Source organism: Entelurus aequoreus, linkage group LG13, assembly GCF_033978785.1.
Source record: "Entelurus aequoreus isolate RoL-2023_Sb linkage group LG13, RoL_Eaeq_v1.1, whole genome shotgun sequence".
Lineage (NCBI taxonomy): Eukaryota > Metazoa > Chordata > Actinopteri > Syngnathiformes > Syngnathidae > Entelurus > Entelurus aequoreus.
In genome coordinates this window covers 13,496,346-13,521,345 of record NC_084743.1, presented here as the reverse complement: position 1 = coordinate 13,521,345, position 25,000 = coordinate 13,496,346, and the positions used below count along the sequence as shown (strand labels likewise).

The 25,000-nt window shown below is 39.2% G+C and overlaps 2 protein-coding genes across 2 annotated transcripts in view; one reads left to right on the top strand and one right to left on the bottom strand.

The window, feature by feature from the left end:
- The window catches only part of gtf2e1 (general transcription factor IIE, polypeptide 1, alpha), a 21,029-nt gene extending 2,439 nt beyond the window's left edge, over positions 1-18,590 (bottom strand). Inside the window, exons 1-5 of the mRNA XM_062067480.1 lie at positions 18,399-18,590; positions 15,703-15,998; positions 12,810-12,967; positions 7,508-7,703; positions 7,210-7,445 (exon numbers count right to left, since the gene is read on the bottom strand). Coding sequence (XP_061923464.1) covers positions 7,210-7,445; positions 7,508-7,703; positions 12,810-12,967; positions 15,703-15,992 — 880 coding nt within the window. The 5' untranslated portion in view covers positions 15,993-15,998; positions 18,399-18,590. The remainder of the gene's footprint in view (positions 1-7,209; positions 7,446-7,507; positions 7,704-12,809; positions 12,968-15,702; positions 15,999-18,398) is intronic.
- Positions 18,591-18,692: 102 nt separating this feature from the next.
- The window catches only part of LOC133663195 (rab-like protein 3), an 8,026-nt gene continuing 1,718 nt past the window's right edge, over positions 18,693-25,000 (top strand). Inside the window, exons 1-6 of the mRNA XM_062067481.1 lie at positions 18,693-18,785; positions 20,461-20,552; positions 20,657-20,786; positions 20,855-20,969; positions 21,039-21,189; positions 22,383-22,454. Of these exons, the coding sequence (XP_061923465.1) occupies positions 18,740-18,785; positions 20,461-20,552; positions 20,657-20,786; positions 20,855-20,969; positions 21,039-21,189; positions 22,383-22,454 (606 nt within the window). The 5' untranslated portion in view covers positions 18,693-18,739. The remainder of the gene's footprint in view (positions 18,786-20,460; positions 20,553-20,656; positions 20,787-20,854; positions 20,970-21,038; positions 21,190-22,382; positions 22,455-25,000) is intronic.

The following is a 25,000-nucleotide window of genomic DNA, read 5'->3' as shown; positions in this document are numbered from 1 at the left end:
AAAAAGACAGAGAGTTGAGGAACGCTCATCAAACACTTATTTGGAACATCCCACAGGTGAACGGGCTAATTGGGAACAGGCGGGTGCCATGATTGGGTATAAAAGTAGCTTCCATGAAATGCTCAGTCATTCACAAACAAGGATCACCACTTTGTCAACAAATGCGTGAGCAAATTATCCAACAGATTAAGAACAACATTTCTCAACCAGCTACTGCAAGGAATTTAGGGATTTCACCATCTACGCTCCGTAATATCACCAAAAGGTTCAGAGAATCTGGTGAAATCACTGCACGTAAGCAATGATATTACGGACCTTCCATCCCTCAGGCAGTACTGCATCAAAAAGCGACATCAGCGCGTAAAGGATATTACCACATGGGCTCAGGAACACTTCAGAAACCCACTGTCAGTAACTACAGTTGGTCGCTACATCTGTAAGTGCAAGTTAAAACTCTATGGGGAAAAATTCCACCTGAAAAGCTTCAAAAATGTGTCTCCTCAGTTCCCAAACGTTTACTGAGTGTTGTTAAAAGGAAAGGCCATGTAACACAGTTGTAAAGATGCGATCTGTGCCATCTTTTCTGCAATGTGTTGCTGCTTTTAAATTCTGAGTTTTTAATTATTTGCAAAAAAAAAAAATTTTTTTAGTGTGAACATTAATACCGTAATTTCCGGACTATAAGCCGCACCTGACTATAAGCCGCACCAGCTAAATTTAGGGGAAAATACAGATTGCTCCATATATAAGCCGCACCCGATTATAAGCCGCAGGGTTTTGATGTGTAATTACCGTAGTATATAGGGCTTCCTGCTACCACGGAGGGGATTGTCGGGACAGAGATGACTGTTTGGGAACGCAAAGCGTCCCATTTATTAACAATAAATCTTTCAATCATTCAATCAAACTTTCACATCTTTGACATGGCGAACAGCATTCATGCAGAGTACAAATAATACAACGGTGCAAAGTAATACAAAGTGCTCGCCTGTACGTTATCAAAATAAGCAGCCTACCGGTATATGAAAAGTCAGTCTTTAATCATTGTGTCATCGTCTTTCTCCTGCGTACTAAAACCACCGAAATCCTCTTCGTCAGTGTCGGAGAAGAACAGGCCGTAAATAAGCCGCAGGGACCAGAACGAGGGGAAAAAGTAGCGGCTTATAGTCCGGAACTTACGGTATCTTGTCTTTGCAGTCTATTCAATTGAATATAAGTTGAAAAGGATTTGCAAATCATTGTATTCTGTTTTTATTTACCATTTACACAACGTACCAACTTCACTGGTTTTGTGTTTTGTACTTTTTTTAGGACCAGTAACGACATGTTTTAAGCAGCAAAAAACAAACATAAAACTTAATTAAAGCTGAAAGCAGCGATGGACGGGACCGACTTTGAGGGTCTTATAATATCCAAACCGGAGCAGTAATTAAAACTCTTACATCAACTTTTAATCAGAAGGGTTCTATCTCTCCCCTGTGCTAATTTGAAGCCGACACGAGAAACGCGCTCAGAGGAGATCATGTTTGAAAAAAGGTGACTGTTTTTACTCAACTTTTGTTTTGAAGGGGGAATTGCAAACTTCCTGTTGAATTTTGCTGGGGGTTGTTAGTGTATGAAATATAGGTCTAAGTGAAATCTACATAGAGGTTTTTGTTTTATGTCTCTACGACATTCCTACTGGGAATTAGAGGCAGTTTTGTCAATGTTTTCTTCCTAGGGGCGCTAGAGCGCAATTTTGAGTTTTGGGGTTTGGTTTTTTGATTAGATCGCAATTTTCCCCAGTCCTGATGTGTGTGTCCAATTTGGTGAGTTTTGAAGCATGTTAAGGGGCTCAAATTACAGCTCAAAGAGGCGGCGGTATAATAATAAAACGCTAGAAATACAATAGGGTACTCTGTCCCAAAGGGACATCGGTCCCTAATTACGTCTGTCTAACAGGAGCGTCAACATTTGCATTTCAAAATATAGGAAATCTCCTGGGAAAATTGGTAAAAATATGGAATTCCTCTGATCACAATAACTCGTCGTCTACCTTATTTTATACCATTTATAGCTGTTTATAGATTGAATACATTGTAAGGTTCAGGGATGTGAGAACCCTTTGAGGGGAAAAAAGAGGAACATTTCTATCAGCCCTGAAATAATTTATATTTCCTGCAATTAGGTCCATTTCTACACTATTTTTTTACCTTTTGATTTATTCTCATGTCTTGTCTTTTAGACACTTACATGTCCCGTGTAATGTAGCACACGTTTTTAAAGTAAATAACTTACTAACATTATTATCATTGAAAATGTCACGTAAAATTGCATAACATGCACGCAAAGAACTCAGAAAACTTTTCCCATTTAATCAGAAGTGTTAATAACTAATATTATAGAAGCGGACATTCGGAAATTTCGCATGCCTGACGGTGTCCTAGTGAGGAACCCTGAAATATTACAAACAATTACATAAAAACAATTATGTGCTCTGTGGAGGATGCATATATGTTTAAGAGTTCTTTCTTTTTACATAGCCATGTTTAGAGTAGCTAGCACTTTTCCTTTGTATATTCTACCAGTCTCACTTTGTCTTCAGATTGTCTGTTTAGTGTCTTAACCCTTGGAATGTGAAATACAACACCCACTCTTTCCTTATCAGTGTTGCGAGGGGGAGAGATGGGGGTTTTCTTTGTGTGCAAAGGAGATGGCTTTTCCGTTTGAATGTCAGATCAACTAGAGTAGCCGATATGAATGTATTCGTTAAGATGATCTCCTAAAGCTTTAGTAAAACTTGAAAATATTCCAATTCTGTCTTGATGGTCCTTCTTACTCAGCATACCGTATTTCCTTGAATAGCCGCCGGGGCGCTAATTAATTTAAAACCTCTTCTCACTCCTGCGTTTACCAAAAGCATGCGGGATTGGCAAGCATGCGCTAATTATTTTACAACCTCTTCTCACTCCGGCGCTTACCTTATCATGAAAATCACATTTAATTAAAAAAACGTTATTATGGTCTTACCTTTAGGTATAAATGAGTCCATGCACAGCTCCTATAAAAGTCTTCCTTATCTTTCTTCAGTTTTAAAAGTCTCTCTGTCTCGATGGAGATCTTCCTTTAAGTATTACCTCCTGCTTCGATTGAAAGTCCAGTTTAGAAAACTGTTTTATTTTAGATATGTAATCCTCCATGGTAAAAGTGCAAGCAAACAATGGCTGCTCACTCTTGCTGCATGTTGTCTTCTTCTGCAGCACCGGTCTTCTGCAGTATAGCAGTCGCAAGAAGGATCACTAGCGCCCTCTACCACCAGGAGGCGGAAGTCATTTAATGACTCATATTTGACCCGGCGGAAGTGCCAAGCATGCGCAAATTATTTTGCGAAACGAATTTGACTCGGCTGTAATTCTAGGCAGGCGAATACTATATTCCATGCGGCAATTCAAGGAAATACGGTATATGTAATCGAAAGAACTTGGGATTGACCAGTAACTTAGATTCCCTGGGAGGAAGAGCTGGTCGACGCAATAGCTCCTACACGTAGCTTATAGTCAAGACATTTTTCAAGATGGCTGATGTCATTACACTTCCTGGATGTTACAATAAGTATGAGAATGTGTGAGCTGCTGTAACAGGTCTCCTATGTGTCATCCTCATCCGTCGTGTTATTTAATCACAGAGCCTTACATCCGCGGCGCTCCTTTAATGAACCCTCGCTTCAAGGAGGCTTGTGGTGCGATTTGATCTCCGTAGTAGAGAAAACAAACAAAACGGGACCGGGAAGAGCCGGGGAAGAAGGACAAAAACTGGATTTCCCAGCCAAAAAAGTGTTGACAGGCAGGCAGAAGAGACGCACTGTAGGCAATTAGCACTGCAGGAGGTAGAGAAAGAGGGGAGGGGGATTCTCACAAGAACTATAATAATTAACCTGTCACATGTCAAAACATTTTTAGGGAGAATTATTTAGAATGAGAGTATTTTGTTATTCTTAAACTATTTTTTTTTAATAATTGGGCTCCAGCAAAAAGGTAACTTTTGAACAATGCTTATTATCTATTTCACAATTGTTGTTTTTTTTAATACTCAATACTGGTATCATATTTGTGTATATTGTATCTGCTGACATACTAATGTTGTACTTGTAAAAAAAAAAGGGTAATGCCGATATAAAAAAATTTGTAATGTACAGTACAGGCCAAAAGTTTGGACACACCTTCTCATTTCAATGCGTTTTCTTTATTTTCATGACTATTTACATTGTAGACTAAACTCTGACACCTGTTAAGTGAAAAGCATTTCAGGGGACTACCTCTTGAAGCTCATCGAGAGAATGCCAAGAGTGTGCAAAGCAGTAATAAGAGCAAAGTAGAGATGTCCGATAATGGCTTTTTTGCCGATATCCGATATTGTCCAACTCTTAATTACCGATTCCAATATCAACCGATACCGATATATACAGTCGTGGAATTAACACATTATTATGCCTAATTTTGTTGTGATGCCCCGCCGGATGCATTAAACAATGTAACAAGGTTTTCCAAAATAAATCAACTCAAGTTATGGAAAAAAATGCCAACATGGCACTGCCATATTTATTATTGAAGTCACAAAGTGCATTATTTTTTTAAACATGCCTCAAAACAGCAGCTTGGAATTAGGGACATGCTCTCCCTGAGAGAGCATGAGGAGGTTGAGGTGGGCGGGGTTGGGGGGGCGGGGTTTTTATGGAAGAGTTAGTGCTGCAAGGGGTTCTGGGTATTTGTTCTGTTGTGTTTATGTTGTGTTACGGTGCGGATGTTCTTCCGAAATGTGTTTGTCATTCTTCTTTGGTGTGGGTTCACAGTGTGCCGCATATTTGTAACAGTGTTAAAGTTGTTTCTACGCCCACCCTCAGTGTGACCTGTATGGCTGTTGACCAAGTATGCCTCGCATTCACTTGTGTGTGTGAAAAGCCGTAGATGTTATGTGATTGGGTCGGCACGCAAAGGCGGTGCCTTTAAGGCACGCCTCCAATATTGTTGTCTGAGTGGAAATCGGGAGAAATTCGGGAGAATGGTTGCCCCGGGAGATTTTCGGGAGGGGCACTGAAATTCGGGAGTCTCCCGGGAAAATCGGGAGGGTTGGCAAGTATGACTGGGAGACGCAACTGCCGTGTACTTCTCCCTACGTCCGTGTACCGTTTGAAAAAGTCATACATTTTACTTTTTGAAACAGATACCGATAATTTCCGATATTACATTTTAAAGCATTTATCGGCCGATAATATCGGCAGTCTGATATTATCGGACATCTCTAGAGCAAAGGGTGGCTATTTTGAAGAAACTAGAATATAAAACATGTTTTCAGTTATTTCACCTTTTTTTGTTAAGTACATACACTACCGTTCAAAAGTTTGGGGTCACCCAAACAATTTTGTGGAATAGCCTTCATTTCTAAGAACAAGAATAGACTGTCGAGTTTCAGATGAAAGTTCTCTTTTTTCTGGCCATTTTGAGCGTTTAATTGACCCCACAAATATGATGCTCCAGAAACTCAATCTGCTCAAAGGAAGGTCAGTTTTGTAGCTTCTGTAACGAGCTAAACTGTTTTCAGATGTGTGAACATGATTGCACAAGGGTTTTCTAATCATCAATTAGCCTTCTGAGCCAATGAGCAAACACATTGTACCATTAGAACACTGGAGTGATAGTTTCTGGAAATGGGCCTCTATACACCTATGTAGATATTGCACCAAAAACCAGACATTTGCAGCTAGAATAGTCATTTACCACATTAGCAATGTATAGAGCAGGGGTCACCAACCTTTTTGAAACCAAGAGCTACTTCTTGGGTACTGATTAATGCGAAGGGCTACCAGTTTGATACACACTTAAATAAATTGCCAGAAATAACCAATTCGCTCAATTTACCTTTAACTCTATGTTATTATTAATAATTAATGATATTGACACTTAATTGAATGGTTTTAAAGAGGAGAAAACACGAAAAAAATGACATTTAAATTTTGAAACATAGTTTATCTTAAATTTCGACTCTTTAAATTTCAAAATTCAACCGAAAAAAAGAAGAGAAAAACTAGCTAATTCGAATCTTTTTGAAAAAATAAAAAAAATAATTTTTGGAACATCATTAGTAATTTTTCCTGATTAAGATTAATTTTAGAATTTTGATGACATGTTTTAAATAGGTTAAAATCCAATCTACACTTTGTTAGAATATATAACAAATTGGACCAAGCTATATTTCTAACAAAGACAAATCGTTATTTCTTCTAGATTTTACAGAACAAAAATTTTAAAAGAAATTCAAAAGACTTTGAATTAAGATTTAAATTTGATTCTACAGATTTTCTAGATTTGCAAGAATAATTGTTTTTAATTTTAATCATAATACGTTTGAAGAAATATTTCACAAATATTCTTCGTCGAAAAAACAGAAGCTAAAATGAAGAATTAAATTAAAATGTATTTATTATTTTTTACAATAAAAAAAAAACATTTACTTGAACATTGATTTAAATTGTCAGGAAAGAAGAGGAAGGAATTTAAAAGGTAAAAAGGTATATGTGTTTAAAAATCCTAAAATCATTTTTAAGGTTGTATTTTTTCTCTAAAATTGTCTTTCTGAAAGTTATAAGAAGCAAAGTAAAAAAATTAATGAATTTATTTAAACAAGTGAAGACCAAGTCTTTAAATATTTTCTTGGATTTTCAAATTCTATTTGAGTTTTGTCTCTCTTAGAATTAAAAATGTCGAGCAAAGCGAGACCAGCTTGCTAGTAAATAAATAAAATTTAAAAAATAGAGGCAGCTCACTGGTAAGTGCTGCTATTTGAGCTATTTTTAGAACAGGCCAGCGGGCTACTCATCTGGTCCTTACGGGCTACCTGGTGCCCGCGGGCACCGCGTTGGTGACCCCTGGTATAGAGTGTATTTCTTTAAAGTTAAGACTAGTTTAAAGTTATCTTCATTGAAAATAAGGACATTTCAATGTGACCCCAAACTTTTGAACGGTAGTGTAACTCCACATGTGTTCCTTCATAGTTGTGATGCCTTCAGGGACAATCTACAATGTAAATAGTCATGAAAATAAAGAAAACGCATTGAATGAGGAGAAGGTGTGTCCAAACTTTTGGCCTGTACTGTACGTCAAAATGCCAAATCCTGATAATCGGTTAATCTCTTATATGTTTATTCCACAACAAGGAAAAAAAAAACCCACTTACGGTTCTTCATCATGTCAGTGTCGCTGAAAGCACCCTGCACCGTGCTCTGGGTCAACCAGACGGGTCTCTCCTTGGGTGCTTTGCCCTCGCCAGCTTGCTTCTGCTGGTCGTCCTGCTCCTCCATATTGATAACAACATTCTGAGTGTAAAGGTCGGCGTATGAGCCTTTGTTCGACCAGGCCTCCCGGTGCTGACCGCCGGCAGCCCCGGCCGCCGCCGCCGCCGCCCGTTCACGGCTGGAAAACAAATCCACGTTATTGGGGTTTGTACTCCATGACCCGTGTGGGAGGAAACGGACCTCTGCTTGAGGGCGGGGATCTCTGAAGGCTCAGGCTCCAGCAGGTCGTGGGACAGGTTCACGTCTTCGGTCTCACGCAGCAACACGTAGATGGGCTCGATCTGCTCGTTGAAGCGGGCCACCAGGGTCCTGGCATCGGGACACACCGACTCGTCCTCCTCCACCTCCGTTTGACAGAATGTGCAACGGAATGTACCTGGGAAAGCAGAATGATTTGAATAAAAAACTGTCAAAAAAAAAAAAACTAGTGATTGGATTGGGCACTAATACACCCCCATGCAATCACAGATGCTGGCTTTTCAACTTTGCGCCTGGAACAATCCGGATGGTTCTGTTCCTCTTTGGTCCGGAGGACACGACGTCCACAGTTTCCAAAAACAATATGAAATGTGGACTCGTCAGACCACAGAACACTTTTCCACTTTGCATCAGTCCATCTTAGATGAGCTCTGGGTGTTGTTGATAAATGGCTTTGGCATTTCATAGCAGAGTTTTAACTTGCACTTACAGATGTAGCAACCAACTGTAGTTACTGACAGTGGTTTTTCTGAAGTGGCGATATCCTTTACACACTGATGTCGCTTTTTGATGCAGTACCGCCTGAGGGATCGAAGGTCACGGGCATTTAATGTTGGTTTTCAGCCTTGCTGCTTACGTGCAGTGATTTCTCCAGATTCTCTGAACATTTTGATGATATTACGGACCGTAGATGGTGAAATCCCTAAATTCCTTGCAATAGCTGGTTGAGAAATAATGTTCTTAAACTGTTGGACAATTTGCTCACGCATTTGTTGACAAAGTGGTGACCCTCGCCCCGTCCTTGTTTGTGAATGACTGAGCATTTCATGGAAGCTGCTTTTATACCCAATCATGGCACCCACCTGTTCCCAATTAGCCTGTTCACCTGTGGGGTGTTCCGAATAAGTGTTTGATGAGCATTCCTCAACTTTCTCAGTCTTTTTTGCCACTTGTGCCAGCTTTTTTGAACCACGTTGCAGGCATCAAATTCCAAATTACTTAATATCTGCAAAAGATAATACATTTTTCCAGTTTAAACGTTAAGTATCTTGTCTTTGCAGTGTATCCAATTGAATATAAGTTGAAAAGTGTTTGCAAATCATCGTATTCTGTTGTAATTTACCATTTACACAACTTCACTGGTTTTGGGTTTTGTAGTTAAATGATTCTTTACTATTGGGAGATTATGTCTGCACGCTGCAAGTGATTTTCTAATTAATGGTTGTTTATGTGTTTAATGACATGTTTGTGCTCCAGTGAACTGAGTCAACCGAAATATCCAACACTTCTCTTTCCTAAAGTCAATCTGTACAGCAGATATGGGCATCTCCATAATAATAATAATAATAATAATACATTTATTTTGTACGGCACATTTTAAGACAGTCAAGGTCGCCGTGCATTTCATAAAAGCATAAAGGCAGCATAAAAAATAAAAATTTACGTCAACAAAATGATTTGCCTGAGGGGCTAGACAGGACAAAGAAAAAAATAAAAATAAAAATTTTTAATATGGTTTTATTTTAATTTTTTTATCGATTAAGAATCGTTACAAATAGTAATCGTGATTTATTTTTAAATTAGATTTTTTTTGACACCCCTACATAGCGGCTAAGTAATCCTGGCCTCCATGGCAGCAAATAAAGTTAGTTTTTTACAAGCAAGACGAGGAATAGCTAAACATGCTAGACGACACCATGCTAAACGCTAAGCTCTTGAATGTAAACCGGGGTGGGCGGATTGATACAAATATCCACAGTAACGATATCAAGTATAATTCCAGTATATGGTTAATACTGCGGTGATTAAATTGATATGTTCTATTAGTAAAATAAAGTAGTTTGGTTATTGTTTACAAACTCAGGGAAATACGTCACAGAGCACACCAGGACTTCAAATCAGAGCTAATAGTAGTTTTTGTTTATGTTTACTTATTTTTCACAATATATTGAAAATATTGTATGTAAATCCAAGGGAATAAGAAAGTAATTACAATATTTATTGTTATACCGACATCCTGTGTTTTGTTTTTATAATTATAATCAAATCTAATCTTTAATGGCGTTACAATAGAAAGTAACCGGACATTAACAGTAAATTAGCAAGTAGATGAATAATAGTTTTGATAAAATAATACATTCGGAAAAGATGCAATATGTTACCGCATACATTAACAGCTAAATTAGGAGACTTTTTAATTTATTTTGAAATGATTATACTGTCATTTATATGACAAAATAATGTATTGTGGTACATTTTGTTATCGCAGGAGGTTTCAATATCTATCGCAATATAGATATCGCAATATAAAAAATGCTGTCTAGGAACAATGAAAACATTACTTTATTGCTAGGATATGCTTCTTTTTCTCATTTTGGAAACTAAAAATTTTTAAATCGTATGAGAAATCTTACAATCCTAACAGTAAGAACCTCTTCATACCCTAAAAACTAAAACATTGCTGCGATATTGCATAAAAGAAAAAAAGGGGGGGGAAAGGCCTTATTTAAAAGTCATGATCAGCAGGCACCCTCTGCTGGCCAAAAGAAAGAATGCAGGTTTTCCTGTATTGGCTTCCATTTCCTCACATTGGACGTTGCAAAAAAAATGCACCTACATTTAAAGCAACATTGTGATTGCATTGATGGCTTTTCAAAGGCAGAAGATGGTTGGCAATATAAAATATACAAAATACTGTGGAGGGGGGCGTGGCCTGAGGGCCTGCAGGGGAACGGGGGGGGTGCCAGGACCGGCCTCTAAGAAAGACAGCGACAGGTGCGTGGATGGCCCAGGTGGACCTTGTCATCTAATCACCTGTCGCCCTTTATTAGCAGGTAGTTGGAGCTGGAGTGAGAGCGAGAGTGTGACGGACACGGACAAAAAAGACAATTGCTGGAAAGCAACCCGCTGAACGCTGAAAATAAAACTGTATTGTAACCCTGATCTGGGCTCTCATGTCGGTGATTGGGGGTCCGAAGAACCCCCTGGAGGGCAACCTCCACAAATACATAATACATAGATACTAAGGTTGTACTAATAAAGTATAGCGCTACTAATGAATGAAAAAAAAGGTACCGCCTTTGAAAAATACAGACACTTTTTTTTCCCATGAACATGATAGCGGCTTGTAATATGAGCATGTGTGCATGTGAGTCAACACACACACAGAGCACTTAAAAGCGGAAACAGCTTGGAGACAGAAAAGGGAGAATAGGCATATTTTGGCTTAAAAACTAACAATAAACTATAAACACTGAAGCGCCGCTCTGCAAGCGGTGCTTTAAAACATAGCTAACGGCTAACGTCTATCTAGTTTTGGAGCTACTTTTAAAATCACTAATCTTCGCCTCCATGGCGACAAATAAAGTACGTTTCTTGCAAGTATTATCACTGCAGGACGAGGAAGAGCTAAACATGCTTTACTAAACACCGTAGGAGGATACAATAGCTAACCGCTTAAAAGCAAGCTAGCGCGCCTGAATGTGAATAAATAGGTGGATCTATACAAATATCCACTCTAGCGATACCAAGTGCAGGAGCCGTATATAGTCGATTTAATGATTACATCGATATTTTTTACAAGATGTTTTGTCTTTGTTATTGTCTTTTTAAACTCAGGAAATACGTCCTTGGACATAAGAGAACTTTGATTATGAAGAAAGTATGAGCTGGAACTATTTGGTATCGGATCAGTACCCAAATTTGTAGTATCAGCCAAAACATATGGAAAGTATCAAACAAGAGAAGAATAAGTGATTATTACATTTGAACAGAAGTGTAGATAGAACATGTTAAAAGAGAAAGTAAGCAGATATTAACAGTAAATGAACAAGTAGATTAATAATCCATCATCATTTTGACAAAATAATAGAACGTTAAATGACACAATATGTTACTGCACACGTCAGCAGACTAATTAGGAGCCTTTGTTGGTTTACTTATGTCAAAACGTGGTTTTCGCAGCTTACTGCGAGGTTTGTTCTCCCAGGATGCAAACAGAAAATTCCGGACAGGACTTGAAGGTAGGAACATATTTAATAATCAATTAATCCTACACATCAGAACAGACAGGAACCAAAACAAAAGGAAAGCGTGCCGTTCACACGAGAGGCTAAAGAACAAAAAAAATACTTAACGCAGGAAACATAGACGCTAACACTTAGCAAGAACTATGGACATAGAGAAACTGTATCAAACTGTGGCATGAAACAACTATCACTTACGTGGACACGGCATGAATCGAACAACTAGCATAAACTTGGAATCGGACATGAAAACGAGCAATGACGCCAGGCCGACTGACTGGCAAAGGCGTTTTAAATAGTCTCTTGATTAGAGCCAGGTGAGCATCCGAACACCAGCGGCAGGTGAAAATCATATGCAACCATGGCAACCAGAACAAACAAGAGTGCACAAAAAACAGGAACTATGGAGTTAAACTAACAGAACATAACAAAAACATGATCCAGGCCACGGATCATGACAACTTACTACTAAAAGACAAGTTGTCTAGCATGTTCAACATCTTATTTAATGACAAAACTATTCCTTGGTTGCAATAATAAACATGTATAATGTATCGTAACATTTTCTGTTAAAAATAAAGCCAATAATGACATTTTTTTGTGGTCCCTTTATTTTTGAAAACTATCGAAAAGTATAGAAATACATTTTGGTACCGGTAACGAAACATTGGTATCGGGACAACACTAAAAGATACTTACTGTAAGAAGAACGGCACTCCGTGGAGTGGAAAATGAAATATACCGGTACATTTAAACAGCCCTTTCTTGTAGTCGTCGTTGAAGTTACACAACGCAAAAGGAGTATCCAACATGATAAATAAAAAATATATACAGTACAGGCCAAAAGTTTGGACACACCTTCTCTTTTCAATGCGTGTTCTTTATTTTCAAGACTATTTACATTGTAGATTGTCACTGAAGGCATCAAAACTATGACACCTGTGAAGTGAAAACCATTTCTCTTGGAGCTCATCGAGAGAATACCAAGAGTGTGCAAAACAGTCATTGGAGCAAAGGGTGGCTATTTTGAAGAAACTAGAATATAAAACATGTTTTCAGTTTTTTCACCTTTTTTTGTTAAGTACATAACTCCACATGTGTTCATTCATAGTTGTGATGCCTTCAGTGACAATCTACAATGTAAACAGTCATGAAAAGAAAGAAAACACATTGAATGAGAAGGTGTGTCCAAACTTTTGGCCTGTACTGTATATTATTCGGCAAAACTGAATGGGTCTTAGGTGACAGTGATAGTTTACCTGTCATGGGATCAAACAGCTGATTGGCTTCTAGATCGGTGAAGGTGGAGAAGCAGCAGGGACATCGGAATGAGGCGCGGTTGGTCGAGTCACGTTCATCGGTTTCTATACGCCGCCGCATGTGATCCAGTTTGTACTTGACCACGTTAACCAGCACCCTATCAGGTCAGAGTGAAGATGGGTTAGCATTCATCCTCTACCGTTGATATTATATTTCTGATACCTACGCCACCTAGGATAGGATAGGATAAGATAGGATAGGTCTTTATTGTCATTGCAACAAGTATAACAAAACTATGTTTTCATCACAAACCCGTTCAAGATTAGACAAACAAACAGTGTACAGGGTTACAGAACAGGAACGCTGATGGGTCGCCACGAGGCACCCCGTAAAAGGTGGGAAAAAGGTGAAACGCTGGGGAAGAAGATGAGTAAAAAAATACAATCTAGACTGGGCTCCTAAGGGGGCCCAGTCTGGAGTGGGAAAAAACCTCCATGCCATGCACACATAAAAATGTTACATATAATCACGACAACTCGCAACAGAGGGGGGGAGTTGGGGCCCTGGAGGTCGACTGCTGCTATGAAGCGCTGCCAGCCGTTCATCACCCCGAAGGGGAATCAAGCGGTGGTGAAGGCGTGGGGTGGGGGAGGGGGTGTGTGTGTATATGCCCATTGTCTTGGGTGTGTTGATATAGTGTCCGTAGGCCTGGGGCCGTTCTGCATGCAAGCAAAAGTTCGACTCCAGGTGTCGTTGAGGAGGGAGGGAAGTCAAAAGCGTCCATAATCACCTGACGCCACCTCGAAACATAAACAATGACTATGGAAGAAGTAGTTGAACGCTTTAATAACTACTTTGTAAACATTGGCCCAAATCTAGACGAAATTATTCCAAATCCTGGGTCAGTTGAGGACTTGAATGACATCATCGACAGAAATCCCAACCCGATGTTCCACAAGGACATGACAGAAGAAGAAGTCATCAAAATTAATGAAAATCAAAGAGCTTAACGGAATTTATATGGAAACCATAAAAAAGGCTACTGAAGAGATTTCAAAACCTTTAACGTGTATCAGTAACTTTTCATTTCAAACAGGCAAATTCCCAAACAAGACTAACATATCAAAAGTTGTACTGATTTCTAAGACTGGAGACAAACACCACTTTATAGGCCAGGTTCCACACTTCCACAATTCTCTAAAATTGTTAAACAAATGACTTAACAGATTGGAAAAACTCATAAATAAATACAAGTGAAACACTCGCAGAGGACCATTATGGATACAGAGCTAACATTTCAACATCGAATAACGGAAGAGATTACCAATGCAATAGATGGTAAACAGTGTGCGCGGTAGTATAACGCGCACTGTCGAGTTTTGAGGGGGAAAAATAGGATTTTAAGTGCACCTTACAGTCCGGAAAATACGGTAGTAACATTTAATCGTCACAAATGTGTACACGTGTATCAACCATATGCAATATAGCAATACATTTTAAAATATGTGTACATAGGGAATCATGCAGGTATTAAAGGCCTACTGAAATGACATTTTTTTATTTAAACGGGGATAGCAGATCTATTCTATGTGTCATACTTGATCATTTCGCGATATTGCCATATTTTTGCTGAAAGGATTTAGTAGAGAACAACGACGATAAAGATCGCAACTTTTGGTATCTGACCAAAAAAAGCCTTGCCCCTACCGGAAGTAGCGTGATGTAGTCAGTTGAACATTTCCGCAAAGTTCCCTATTGTTTACAGTGATGGCGGCCAGAAGTGAGAGCGATTCGGACCGAGAAAGCGACGATTTCCCCATTAATTTGAGCGAGGATGAAAGATTTGTGGATGAGGAAAGTGCAAGTGAAGGACTAGTGGGGAGTGGAAGCGATTCAGATAGGGAAGATGCTGTGAGAGGCGGGTGGGACCTGATATTCAGCTGGGAATGACTACAACAGTAAATAAACACAAGACATATATATACTCTATTAGCCACAACACAACCAGGCTCATATTTAATATGCCACAAATTAATATCGCATAACAAACACCTAGGTGTTTGTTATGCTAGCTCCTAGCTCCTAGCTCCCGTCCATATAACCCGCCAATACAATTCAAACACCTGCACAACACACACAATCACTCAGCCCAAAGGACCGTTCACCTAACCCAAGGTTCATAAAGCTTATATATTAACCCAAAGTTACGTACGTGACACGCACGTACGGGCAAGCGATCAAATGTTTGGAAGCGCAGCTGCGTACTCACGGTACCACGTCTGCGTCTGTGTATCCAAATCAAAGTAATCCTGGTAAGAGTCTGTGTTGTCCCAGTTCTCTACAGGCGTCTGTGTATCGAAGTCAAAGTCCTCCTGGTAAGAGTCTCTGTTGTCCGAGTTCTTCGATCTTGACTGCATCTTTCGGGAATGTAAACAATGAAACACCGGCTGTGTTGTGTTGCTGACTTCCCTCGCAAAATACTCCGCTTCGCACCGACAACTTTTTTCTTTGCTTGCTCAGCTTCTTTCTCCATGATGCAATGAACAAACTGCAACAGATTCGCCAACACAGATGTCCTGAATCATGTGGAATTTTGCGATGAAAACTGACAACTTTCAGGTTGGCCGCGGTGCTGGACTAAAATGTCCTGTCTAACTCGTGACGTCACATCCGCAGCGTCATCATACCAAGACGTTTTCAGCAGATATTTCGCGGGAAATTTAAAATTGCACTTTAGTAAACTAACCCGGCCGTATTGGCATGTGTTGCAATGTTAAGATTTCATCATTGATATATAAACTATCAGACTGCGTGGTCGCTAGTAGTGGGTTTCAGTAGGCCTTTAAACATCAGTCAGATATCATAAAGAACCCCGCCATGGTTATGACTCGCCTGTAGTTGATGAAATAGTAGTTGTGTCGCGTCGTCTTGCCATCGGGGGCCGTCTCCACTCTCATACGACACTTGACAAACTTGTCGGCTTTCAGAGTGTTGAGGACGGAGCGCAGCTGTTTACGGTCGAACTTCAGGAGCTCCTGCATGTCCTCCTCGCGCACACAGGGGTTGCGAATGAGCACGTCCAGGGCCAAGGCATGCTCCACCCCGTAGAAACCCCGCACCACCATCTTGGCTAGTCGCTTTAGCGCAGCGGGTACCTCAGTTAAAAGTTCTGGTTCGATCATCTTGTGCTGTGGGGGGGGGGGGGGGGGGGGGGGGGGGTTCAAATAATTAGGTATTAACTATGTGGTCTTTTTTATTTTTTTTATCAAGGTATACTTATGAGAAAGCATGCACAGATTTACAGAAGGGGAACAGAATTTGGTGAGACATATTAGCACAATTTGTATCCAAGTAAAAAGTATTGACTGACCAACTGTACATAATTTCCAGCATAACTCCATTGTTCACAATGACGATCCCTAGAGTTATAATTAGGGTTGCAAAATTCCGGGGATATTCAAAGTTGGAAACTTTCCATGGGAATTAACGGGAATTAATGGGAATACACATTGAATGCAACATTCTAGATCTTGCAGCATGATTATTAGCTAAAACATCCTGATTTAATGCAAATTCAGTAGAATTTCAACCCTGCACGGTGCATTCCTCCATCACATGTGCAGTGCATTCTTCCATCACATGCACAGATAATTCCCAGCATGCTACACACTACAGCAGGGCTATTGAGGCCACACTAGTATTTCAGCCCAAGGATTTCATCCAGTCAGGTAAGTTTTTATGATATTACTGGGGTAAATATATTTGATCTATGGTATTTAAGTTTAATAGAGGTGTAATTGCTTGTTACTGTATGACTGTAGGCTACTCCAGCAGACTTCCACTCAAGCTAGCTAGCTGTTCCTGTACTTGTTCAATGATTTTGGGGCCAATATCTCTAGCAAGCTAGGTTTATGTACCACCACAATCTCATAATGAACCGAAAATTTTTCTACGTTAGCCGTGATGCTAATTGTCTCTATGTTAAATCCCATTTATTTATGCTAACAATGTTAGCGATCTGAATTGACCTTTTTTGTGATTTGTAAAGTTCAACTTGCAAATACTAAATGAAAACGTGTAGTTTCCTCTGCCTTCTGTTCTGCTAGCCATTCTGTTGTCATACAAGAATGTACGTTATAGTTTGATTTAGCATGCTGATTGACTGTTCATTTATTCATCTAACCTATTTCTATTTCCTTGTCCATCAGTCAAATATTTTTAAAGACTACTTCAATTGTTTAGCTGACTATTTATATCTGTGTGTGGCATTGCATTAATGTTTTACAAGAATAAATAAATACAAACAGAATAATGCCACGTACACCATCTGATGTGTGGAGACATTTCACACCAACCAATGTAGGCGGAAAGGCTGTGTACATTTGCAAATACAGTGCAAAGAGCTGCGTCAAAAATGCCACAAAGATGCAGCAGCATATAGACAAGTGCCCAATAATATATCATTATTGTAATTCCCCTTTAATTCCCTTTAATTCCCATGGACGGTGTCCAACTTTGAATAATCAAAAAATGGTCAATATTTCCAAACTTCCCGAGCTTAACTTCCTGTGGTAAATTTCCGGAAAGTTTCCGGAAATTTACCGGAATCTTTCCACCCCTTTGCAAGCCTAGTTATAATACATTTATAGGTGTTGTGTTTTTACTTCTACGAATATAGCATTACTTATGTTTTTTTGTTGATCTAATATCACTTGTTCATTATCATACAACGTTTCGATGATATGTATTTATAATTTTATTCAATAAGCTATATTCCACCTTTATTACTACACTTTATTCATAATGTTCTTCTTTTCCAATGTGAAAATGGTAACCCAGTTCACGTTAAATACAGAAAATACATCAAAAATTGCTGAGACTCGATTAATAAATAAATTCTACTTCTTTATGGACATTGTTGAATTGTGCAACACCATACACTTTGAATTAAATTAAACCACAACAATGTTTGCTTACCTTAGCAGAAAAGTAAATGAGATTTTTTTTTAAAGAAACATGAGATAATCTTACTTATCTCATTGTGTGAATCATAATTGAGTTAACTATTATATTACTATATCAATATGTATTTACTTACTCATTTATTTACAGTACCTAATCATGTATTTATTTAATCACTGTTGTGTTACAGATTGAGTACAAAAACAATTGTGTTGGGAATTGTTATGAACTGAAAATGGGTAGAATTAAGTAAGCTCGGCTTCTTCCTACTCCTTTTCAAACATGCTATTATGAGAAACTGGAAATATGTGATTGTAATTGTTCGAAATAACACCATAACCTTAAAGTAACACTAGTTGGATCTAAAGAATGTTGACACAAATTAGCTAGTAATTAAAGTGACATCCATCCATTTTCTACTGCTTGTCCCTTTTGGAAAACTGTTAATAGTGCAGCTTTAGTTGATTCTATTATTGCAGTAGTCTATTCCATCCATCCATTTTTCTACCGCTTGTCCCTTTTTTTAAGGTCGCGGGGGGTGCTGGAGCCTATGATTAAAGTCGCTATTACAATAAACTACAGCCACAATAAAATAGCTGTAGCTTAAAAGAACGGTATAAACTTACCTTATTTTATATTAAAGTAAAATAAAAAAAACTGTAGGCAACCTGTGCCCTCCTTCCTCTCCGAGAAAACACAATGTTAAACAAACTAAAGTCTAGAAACATGTTAGTTTAAGTTTGTCGCTTGCTAACATGCTTCCTGGCTTAGTTTGAGAAGCTAACCCGGAAATAAAATTGCAAGGAACCGGAAGATAATAGTTTTCCTCCAAATTCCTATTGGCTGAGAGGAGCACGTTTAACCAATGAAAATTGGAGACACTACCTCGTAGTGGCCTATAGTATTTACTTACATTGAACGTGGGCGGGGCTTGTAATGTTTTCTTCCGGGACGCTCCTGTCACATCATGGCTTCACTTGATCGAGTGAAAGTGTTAGTTTTAGGAGATTCCGGTAAGTTAGTTCTCGCTTAGTACCTCTATGTATCATGTAAAGGCGATTTATAACTTTACTCCAAAGTACAGCATGTCACATTGACTTTTGAATGCAATGTTTATGTTACATGTGCATGGATTACTGCAGGATAGTCTTATTTATTTACTACAAATAGTTAAAAACCCATCCATCCATCCTTTTACTACCGCTTGTCCCTTTCTGGGCCGCGGGGGGGTGCTGGAGCCTATCTCAGCTGCATTCGGGCGGAAGGCGGGGTACACCCTGGACAAGTCGCCACTTCATCGCAGGGCCAACACAGATAGACAACATTCACACTCACATTCACACACTAGGGACCATTTAGTGTTGCCAATCAACCTATCCCCAGGTTACAATTGCTTACTTTATTCACGCATTGAATAAACCAGTGTTTTTCAACCACTGTGCCGCGGCACACTAGTGTGCCGTGAGATACAGTCTAGTGGGCCGTGGGAGATTATCTAATTTCACCTATTTGGGTTAAAAATATTTTTTGCAAACACGTAATTATAGTCTGCAAATGATGTGTTGTTGTTGAGTGCCGGTGCTGTCTAGAGCTCGGCAGAGTAACCGTGTAATACTCTTCCATATCAGTAGGTGGCAGCCGGTAGCTAAATGCTTTGTAGATGGCGGAAACAGTGGGAGGCAGGGTCCAGGTAAAAAGGTGTCTAATGCTTAAACCAAAAATAAACAAAAGGTGAGTGCCCCTAAGAAAAGGCATTGAAGCTTAGGGAAGGCTATGCAGAACGAAACTGAAACTGAACTGGCTAAAAAGTAAACAAAAACAGAATGCTGGACGACAGCAAAGACTTACTGCGGAGCATAGACGGCGTCCACAATGTACATCCGAACGTGACATGACAATCAACAATGTCCCCACAAAGAAGGATAAAAACAACTGAAATATTCTTGATTGCTAAAACAAAGTAGATGCGGGAAATATCGCTCAAAGGAAGACATGAAACTGCAACAGAAAAATACAAAAAAAAAAGAAAAAAGCCACCAAAATACAAAACACTACACACAGGAAAACAGCAAAAAACTCCAAATAAGTCAGGGTGTGATATGACAGGTGGTGACAGTACACCTACTTTGAGACAAGAGCTATATTGATGCATGCTTGATTATGGTTTAAAGTCGTATCCAACAATTGCGACAACGACTTTTTACTGTCAACTGAGTTTCGTTTTTTTAATGATTTCTGCTGATGGTGTGCCTCCGCATTTTTTCAACGCAAAAAATGTGCCTTGGCTCACAAAGGGTTGAAAAACACTGGTATAAACTATTGATTGCAAAACAAAACAGCATTCAAACAAACCCATCCATCCATCCATTTTCTACCGCTTATCCCTTTTGGGGTCGCGGTGGGGTGCTGGAGCCTATCTCAGCTGCAATCGGGCGGAAGGCGGGGTACACCCTGGACAAGTCGCCACCTCATCACAGGGCCAACACAGATAGACAGACAACATTCACACACTAGTGGACCATTTAGTGTTGCCAATCTATCCCCAGGTTACAATTGTTTACTTTATTCACGCATTGTATAAACTATTGCTTGCAAAACAAAACAGCATTCAAACAAACATTGCCTGGTAATCAAAGAGTGAAACGTCCAAGTCCCACTCAACTGTACCTCACATCCTCTGCATTACAGGTGTAGGAAAGTCCTCCTTAGTGCACCTTTTGTGCCAGAACCAGGTTTTAGGAAATCCATCATGGACTGTTGGCTGCTCGGTAGATGTGCGGGTAAGCCTGTCCATGGTGTTCTTTTATTATTTGAAAGTAATATTTAATGATTTAGTCCTGTCATAAAACCTGAATGTGATTGCTTGTATGTTTTCCCATAACAGGTACAAGACTACAAAGAGGGAACCCCGGATGAAAAGACCTACTACATTGAACTATGGGATATTGGGGGCTCTGTTGGCAGTGCCAGCAGTATCAAAAGCACCAGAGCTGTTTTTTACAATTCCGTCAATGGTAGCGTAACTTCTATGAGTTATCATTAAATATTGCACTTCAATATGTTTTTTCACTTGTTATTTCAGGAATTATTTTAGTACACGATCTGACAAACAAGAAGTCCTCTCAGAACCTCTATCGCTGGTCACTCGAAGCTTTGAGCAAGGATTCTTCTCCAACAGGAGTCATTGTCTCTAATGGGTAAGCATTTTAAAAATGAAGTGGTTTTTTTTAAAATAGCTGTAAAACTGATATTGTTCTACCTTGCAGTGATTATGACCGGGAACAATTTGCTGAGAATCAAGTTCCCTTGCTGGTGATTGGCACCAAGTTTGACCAGATCCCTGAGAACAAACGCGGCGAAGTTCTCACCCGGACGGCCTTTTTATCCGAAGACTTTAACGCAGAGGAGATCAATCTAGTAGGTCGACGTTGTCATTTCTAAAGCCGTCATTGTACAGGAAGGACCGTGCTAAAGACAGATTTAATACCGGTGCAAAATTATTAGTACACTGTTCCCTTGATTATTGCGTGAGTCACATTCCATACCTGGTAGGTGAATAACCGTGGAGTTTGGATGCTATTTATTTTATTATTTGTATACATATTGTATCCATACAGCTGTCACACACACACTTGCACTGCAAAAAGTCAGTGTTCATAAACAAGAAAAAAAAATACAAAAATTAGGGGTATTTTATTTGAACCAAGCAAAATTATCTGCCAATAGAACAAGAAAATTCAGCTTGTCAAAACTTTCCAAAACAAGTAAAATTAGCTAACCTCAATGAACCCAAAAATACCTTAAATAAGTATATTCTCACTAATAACAAGTGCACTTTTCTTGGTAGAAAAAAAGAGACATTTTTGCTCAATATGTTGAAAAATATTCTTAAATTAAGTAAATGCTAGTGCCATTATCTTGACATAATGATATGCGCTCGGCATCATGATTTTTTTTTCATGCTTGAAGTAAGAAATTATTACTTTAAAAAAGTAGTTTTATACTTGTGAGTGTTGATGACACAGCTTTGCAACACTTGATATTCTAGTTTCAGTTTTACTCAATATAGGTCAACAAGCTGTAATATCTTACTGAGATCATTTAGGACCAAAACCCTTAAAACAAGTAAAACACTCTAACATAAAATCTGCTTAGTGAGAAGAATTATCTTATCAGACAGAAAATAAGCAAATATCACCCTTATTTGAGATATTTCATCTTACTTAGATTTCAGTTTTTGCAGTGTGTAAACCTCTTTTTAAGCTCTTAAAACACCTAGTGCATATTTTGACTTTTGCCATCTGTTGTTTGAGTTTAAATGCAGTTTTTTAGTCAATTTGATAACTATATATTTTTTATTTTGCTCCTGTTTCTTTTGTTTACACTTTGTAAAAATGCTAATACTTGTCATTTTCTCCCGGTCATAAGGTTTTGTTTGTATGTCTGTACAATTGGTTGCCACGTTCAACCATTGATGACTCGTAGTAATTGTAAAAAAACCAAAATGGTATTCTGGCAAAATTTACTCTCTAAGAGATTCAATCATTTTATCCGTATTTGCTGGACAAAAATCAAGATGCATGATTTTTTGCATATTTTTGCGTTTCTAGGATTGCACCAATCTCAGATACTTGGCTGCAGGAACGTCCAATGCTGTGAAACTCAGCAGATTCTTTGACAAGGTAAGAATCCGAGTGTTTTTATTGGAGTAGATTATTTGTATGTTTTTCTTCAACCTCTTTTAACGAAATATAATACATGCTACGGCATTTTGAACATACGCAATGTTTGAAACAAAAACTTTTATTGGAAGAAATAGTGTTTTCACTATTTATCATATGCGTCACATTGTGTTTATTTACATTATTGGAATTCAACACAAGCCATTTTTCAAGTAGGAAGTCACCCAATCAGTACGGCTGTCTTCAACTAAGGATTTTCATAGTCAAATCTGATTCGTTAGATTTTAACCCATTGTCTACGATTTTTAAGAGAAATCAACAGATGTTATGTAGCAGTGCAGTGCTTTTTAGCAGTGTTTCTGCCATTGTTGGACCGCGAGCGTCCCCTCGAGGGTCCCGCTGTGTTCAGTATGGGTCGTTGCAATGCACTTTTTTACCACTTGTGGCAGTAATGACAATCTCAAACAGAATAAGTTTGAAGCTTAAGTCATAGATTATTTTATTTAGCACAAAAATTATGACTAAAGTGGTGAAGCTTTATTTTCATTTGCACTTACAGTATATTCTGACAGTTTTTCTGAGAAACATACAAATTAACTCGTTAATTTTAGCAAAACATAATTGTATGTGCATTTATTTTTCGTCAGTTATTTACCTTATCATGCAGTACATTTGGTTAGTACTTATTTTTCTTATTAGCCTGACCTAAACCTGATCAACACATGGTTTAATATAATTTGACTGGTTGTAAACTGTAAGTAGGTTCAATATACTTATTGAATACGATTAAAATCAGGAGTAAGATTATGAATTCAGTGTTGATATTTGAGTGTGACTCCCTGTAGTGGAAAAGTTGGGCCTTGAGGTCAAATTGGTTAAAAACCCCTGTAGCTGTGACTGACTGGGTACTCGATGTCAGTAACGTCCTTTGGATGTGCTTTCGCGCTTTGTGGAGGGGGGCGTGGCCTGCGGGCCGGCCTCGAAGAGAGCGACAGGTGCGTAGATGGCCCAGATGGGCCTTGTTATCTAATCACCTGTCGCCTTTATTAGCAGCAGCCGGGAAGAGACACGTTGGAGCTGGAGTGACAGCGAGTGAGAAAGAGACACGAAAAGACAGTTGCTGTAAAGCAACCTGCTGCACGAACTTATAAGAAAATAAAACAGTATTGATCCGGGCTCTCATGGCGGTGTTTGGTGGTCTGCGGAACCCACTGGAGGGTAACCTCTACAATTTGGCGCCCAATGTGGGGCCTGGTTCGCTCAGTCGGTAGAGCATGAGACTCTTAATGTCAGGGTCGTGTGTTCAGGTCCCACATTGGGCGCCAAATTGTGGAGGTTACCCTCCAGTGGGTTCCGCAGACCACCAAACACCGCCATGAGAGCCAGGATCAAGGTTACAATACTGTTTTATTTTTTTATAAGTTCGTGCAGCAGGTTGCTTTCCAACAACTGTCTTTTCGGGTCTCTTTCTCGCTCGGTCTCACTTCAGCTCCAACAACGTGTCTCCTACCGGCTGCTGCTAATAAAGGCGACAGGTGATTAGATAACAAGGCCCACCTGGGCCATCTACGCACCTGTCGCTGTCTTCAAGGCCGGTCCTGGCACACCCCTCCACACACTTATATATGTAAATCTTTCAAAGTTAATTAAGTAAGGGTAATTATTATGAAAGGACTATAGTCTTTCATAAAGTAAACAAAAAAAAAAGATCTAATTTGCGACTTTTTCCACCTCTCAAAAAAAAAAGCTAAGCCACTGTTTGCGAGGACTTCAGTTCTGGCACGCTGCGGCAAAAGGACATCAAACTTGACTAAAAAGTGAAAATCTTCCATATGTGAATCTGCGGGATTACCTTTTTCCTGAGGAGACCTACACCTCCGGGGCGAGCCGGTGCACCCGCAAGTTTTACCGGGGTCGACGGTAGGATTTCGGCATGGCACGGACAGCACCACATCCCGACGAGCCTCAATCAATGGAGAAACATCTCCCCAACGCTATTAGTAAAAATATTATTTTGTGCAGACAAAAGAGATTTGAGAGGCCAAAACACTGCCAGCTGATTTTAGAGACGTGGCGACAGTCGCACCAGGAAGCGACCGTTCTGAGGAACGCTGAAGGAACTAAGATTCATCTTTTACGCTCATAAAACAATTTGTCTGCACACAAGAATATTGTTGTAATATTTAAAGAAGACATTATGATCGCAATCAGTTTATCCCCCCCAGCAGGTACTAACTCGCCTTCCTCCCACAAACGGAATAATAATGTCAGAAAAATTGGATGTAAATTATCAAGAAACTTTCCGTTCTCTGAGTTCCCAGTGAACAGACAAAAGTTGTCTTTGTTGTAACAAGCCAAAGGCTTGTAAAATTCCATTGTGTACGATGGGAGGACGCGGGAGGGGTTATCTATTGTCATCCAAGACCTGCCCAAGCTCGATCCAGGACCAGTCCAAGCCCGAGGCATCTTTTTGTTTTGTGTTAATGTGACCGAAAACAATGGCTGTTGACATACCCCCCATTCTTTTAGAAACAGCTGTTGTTATG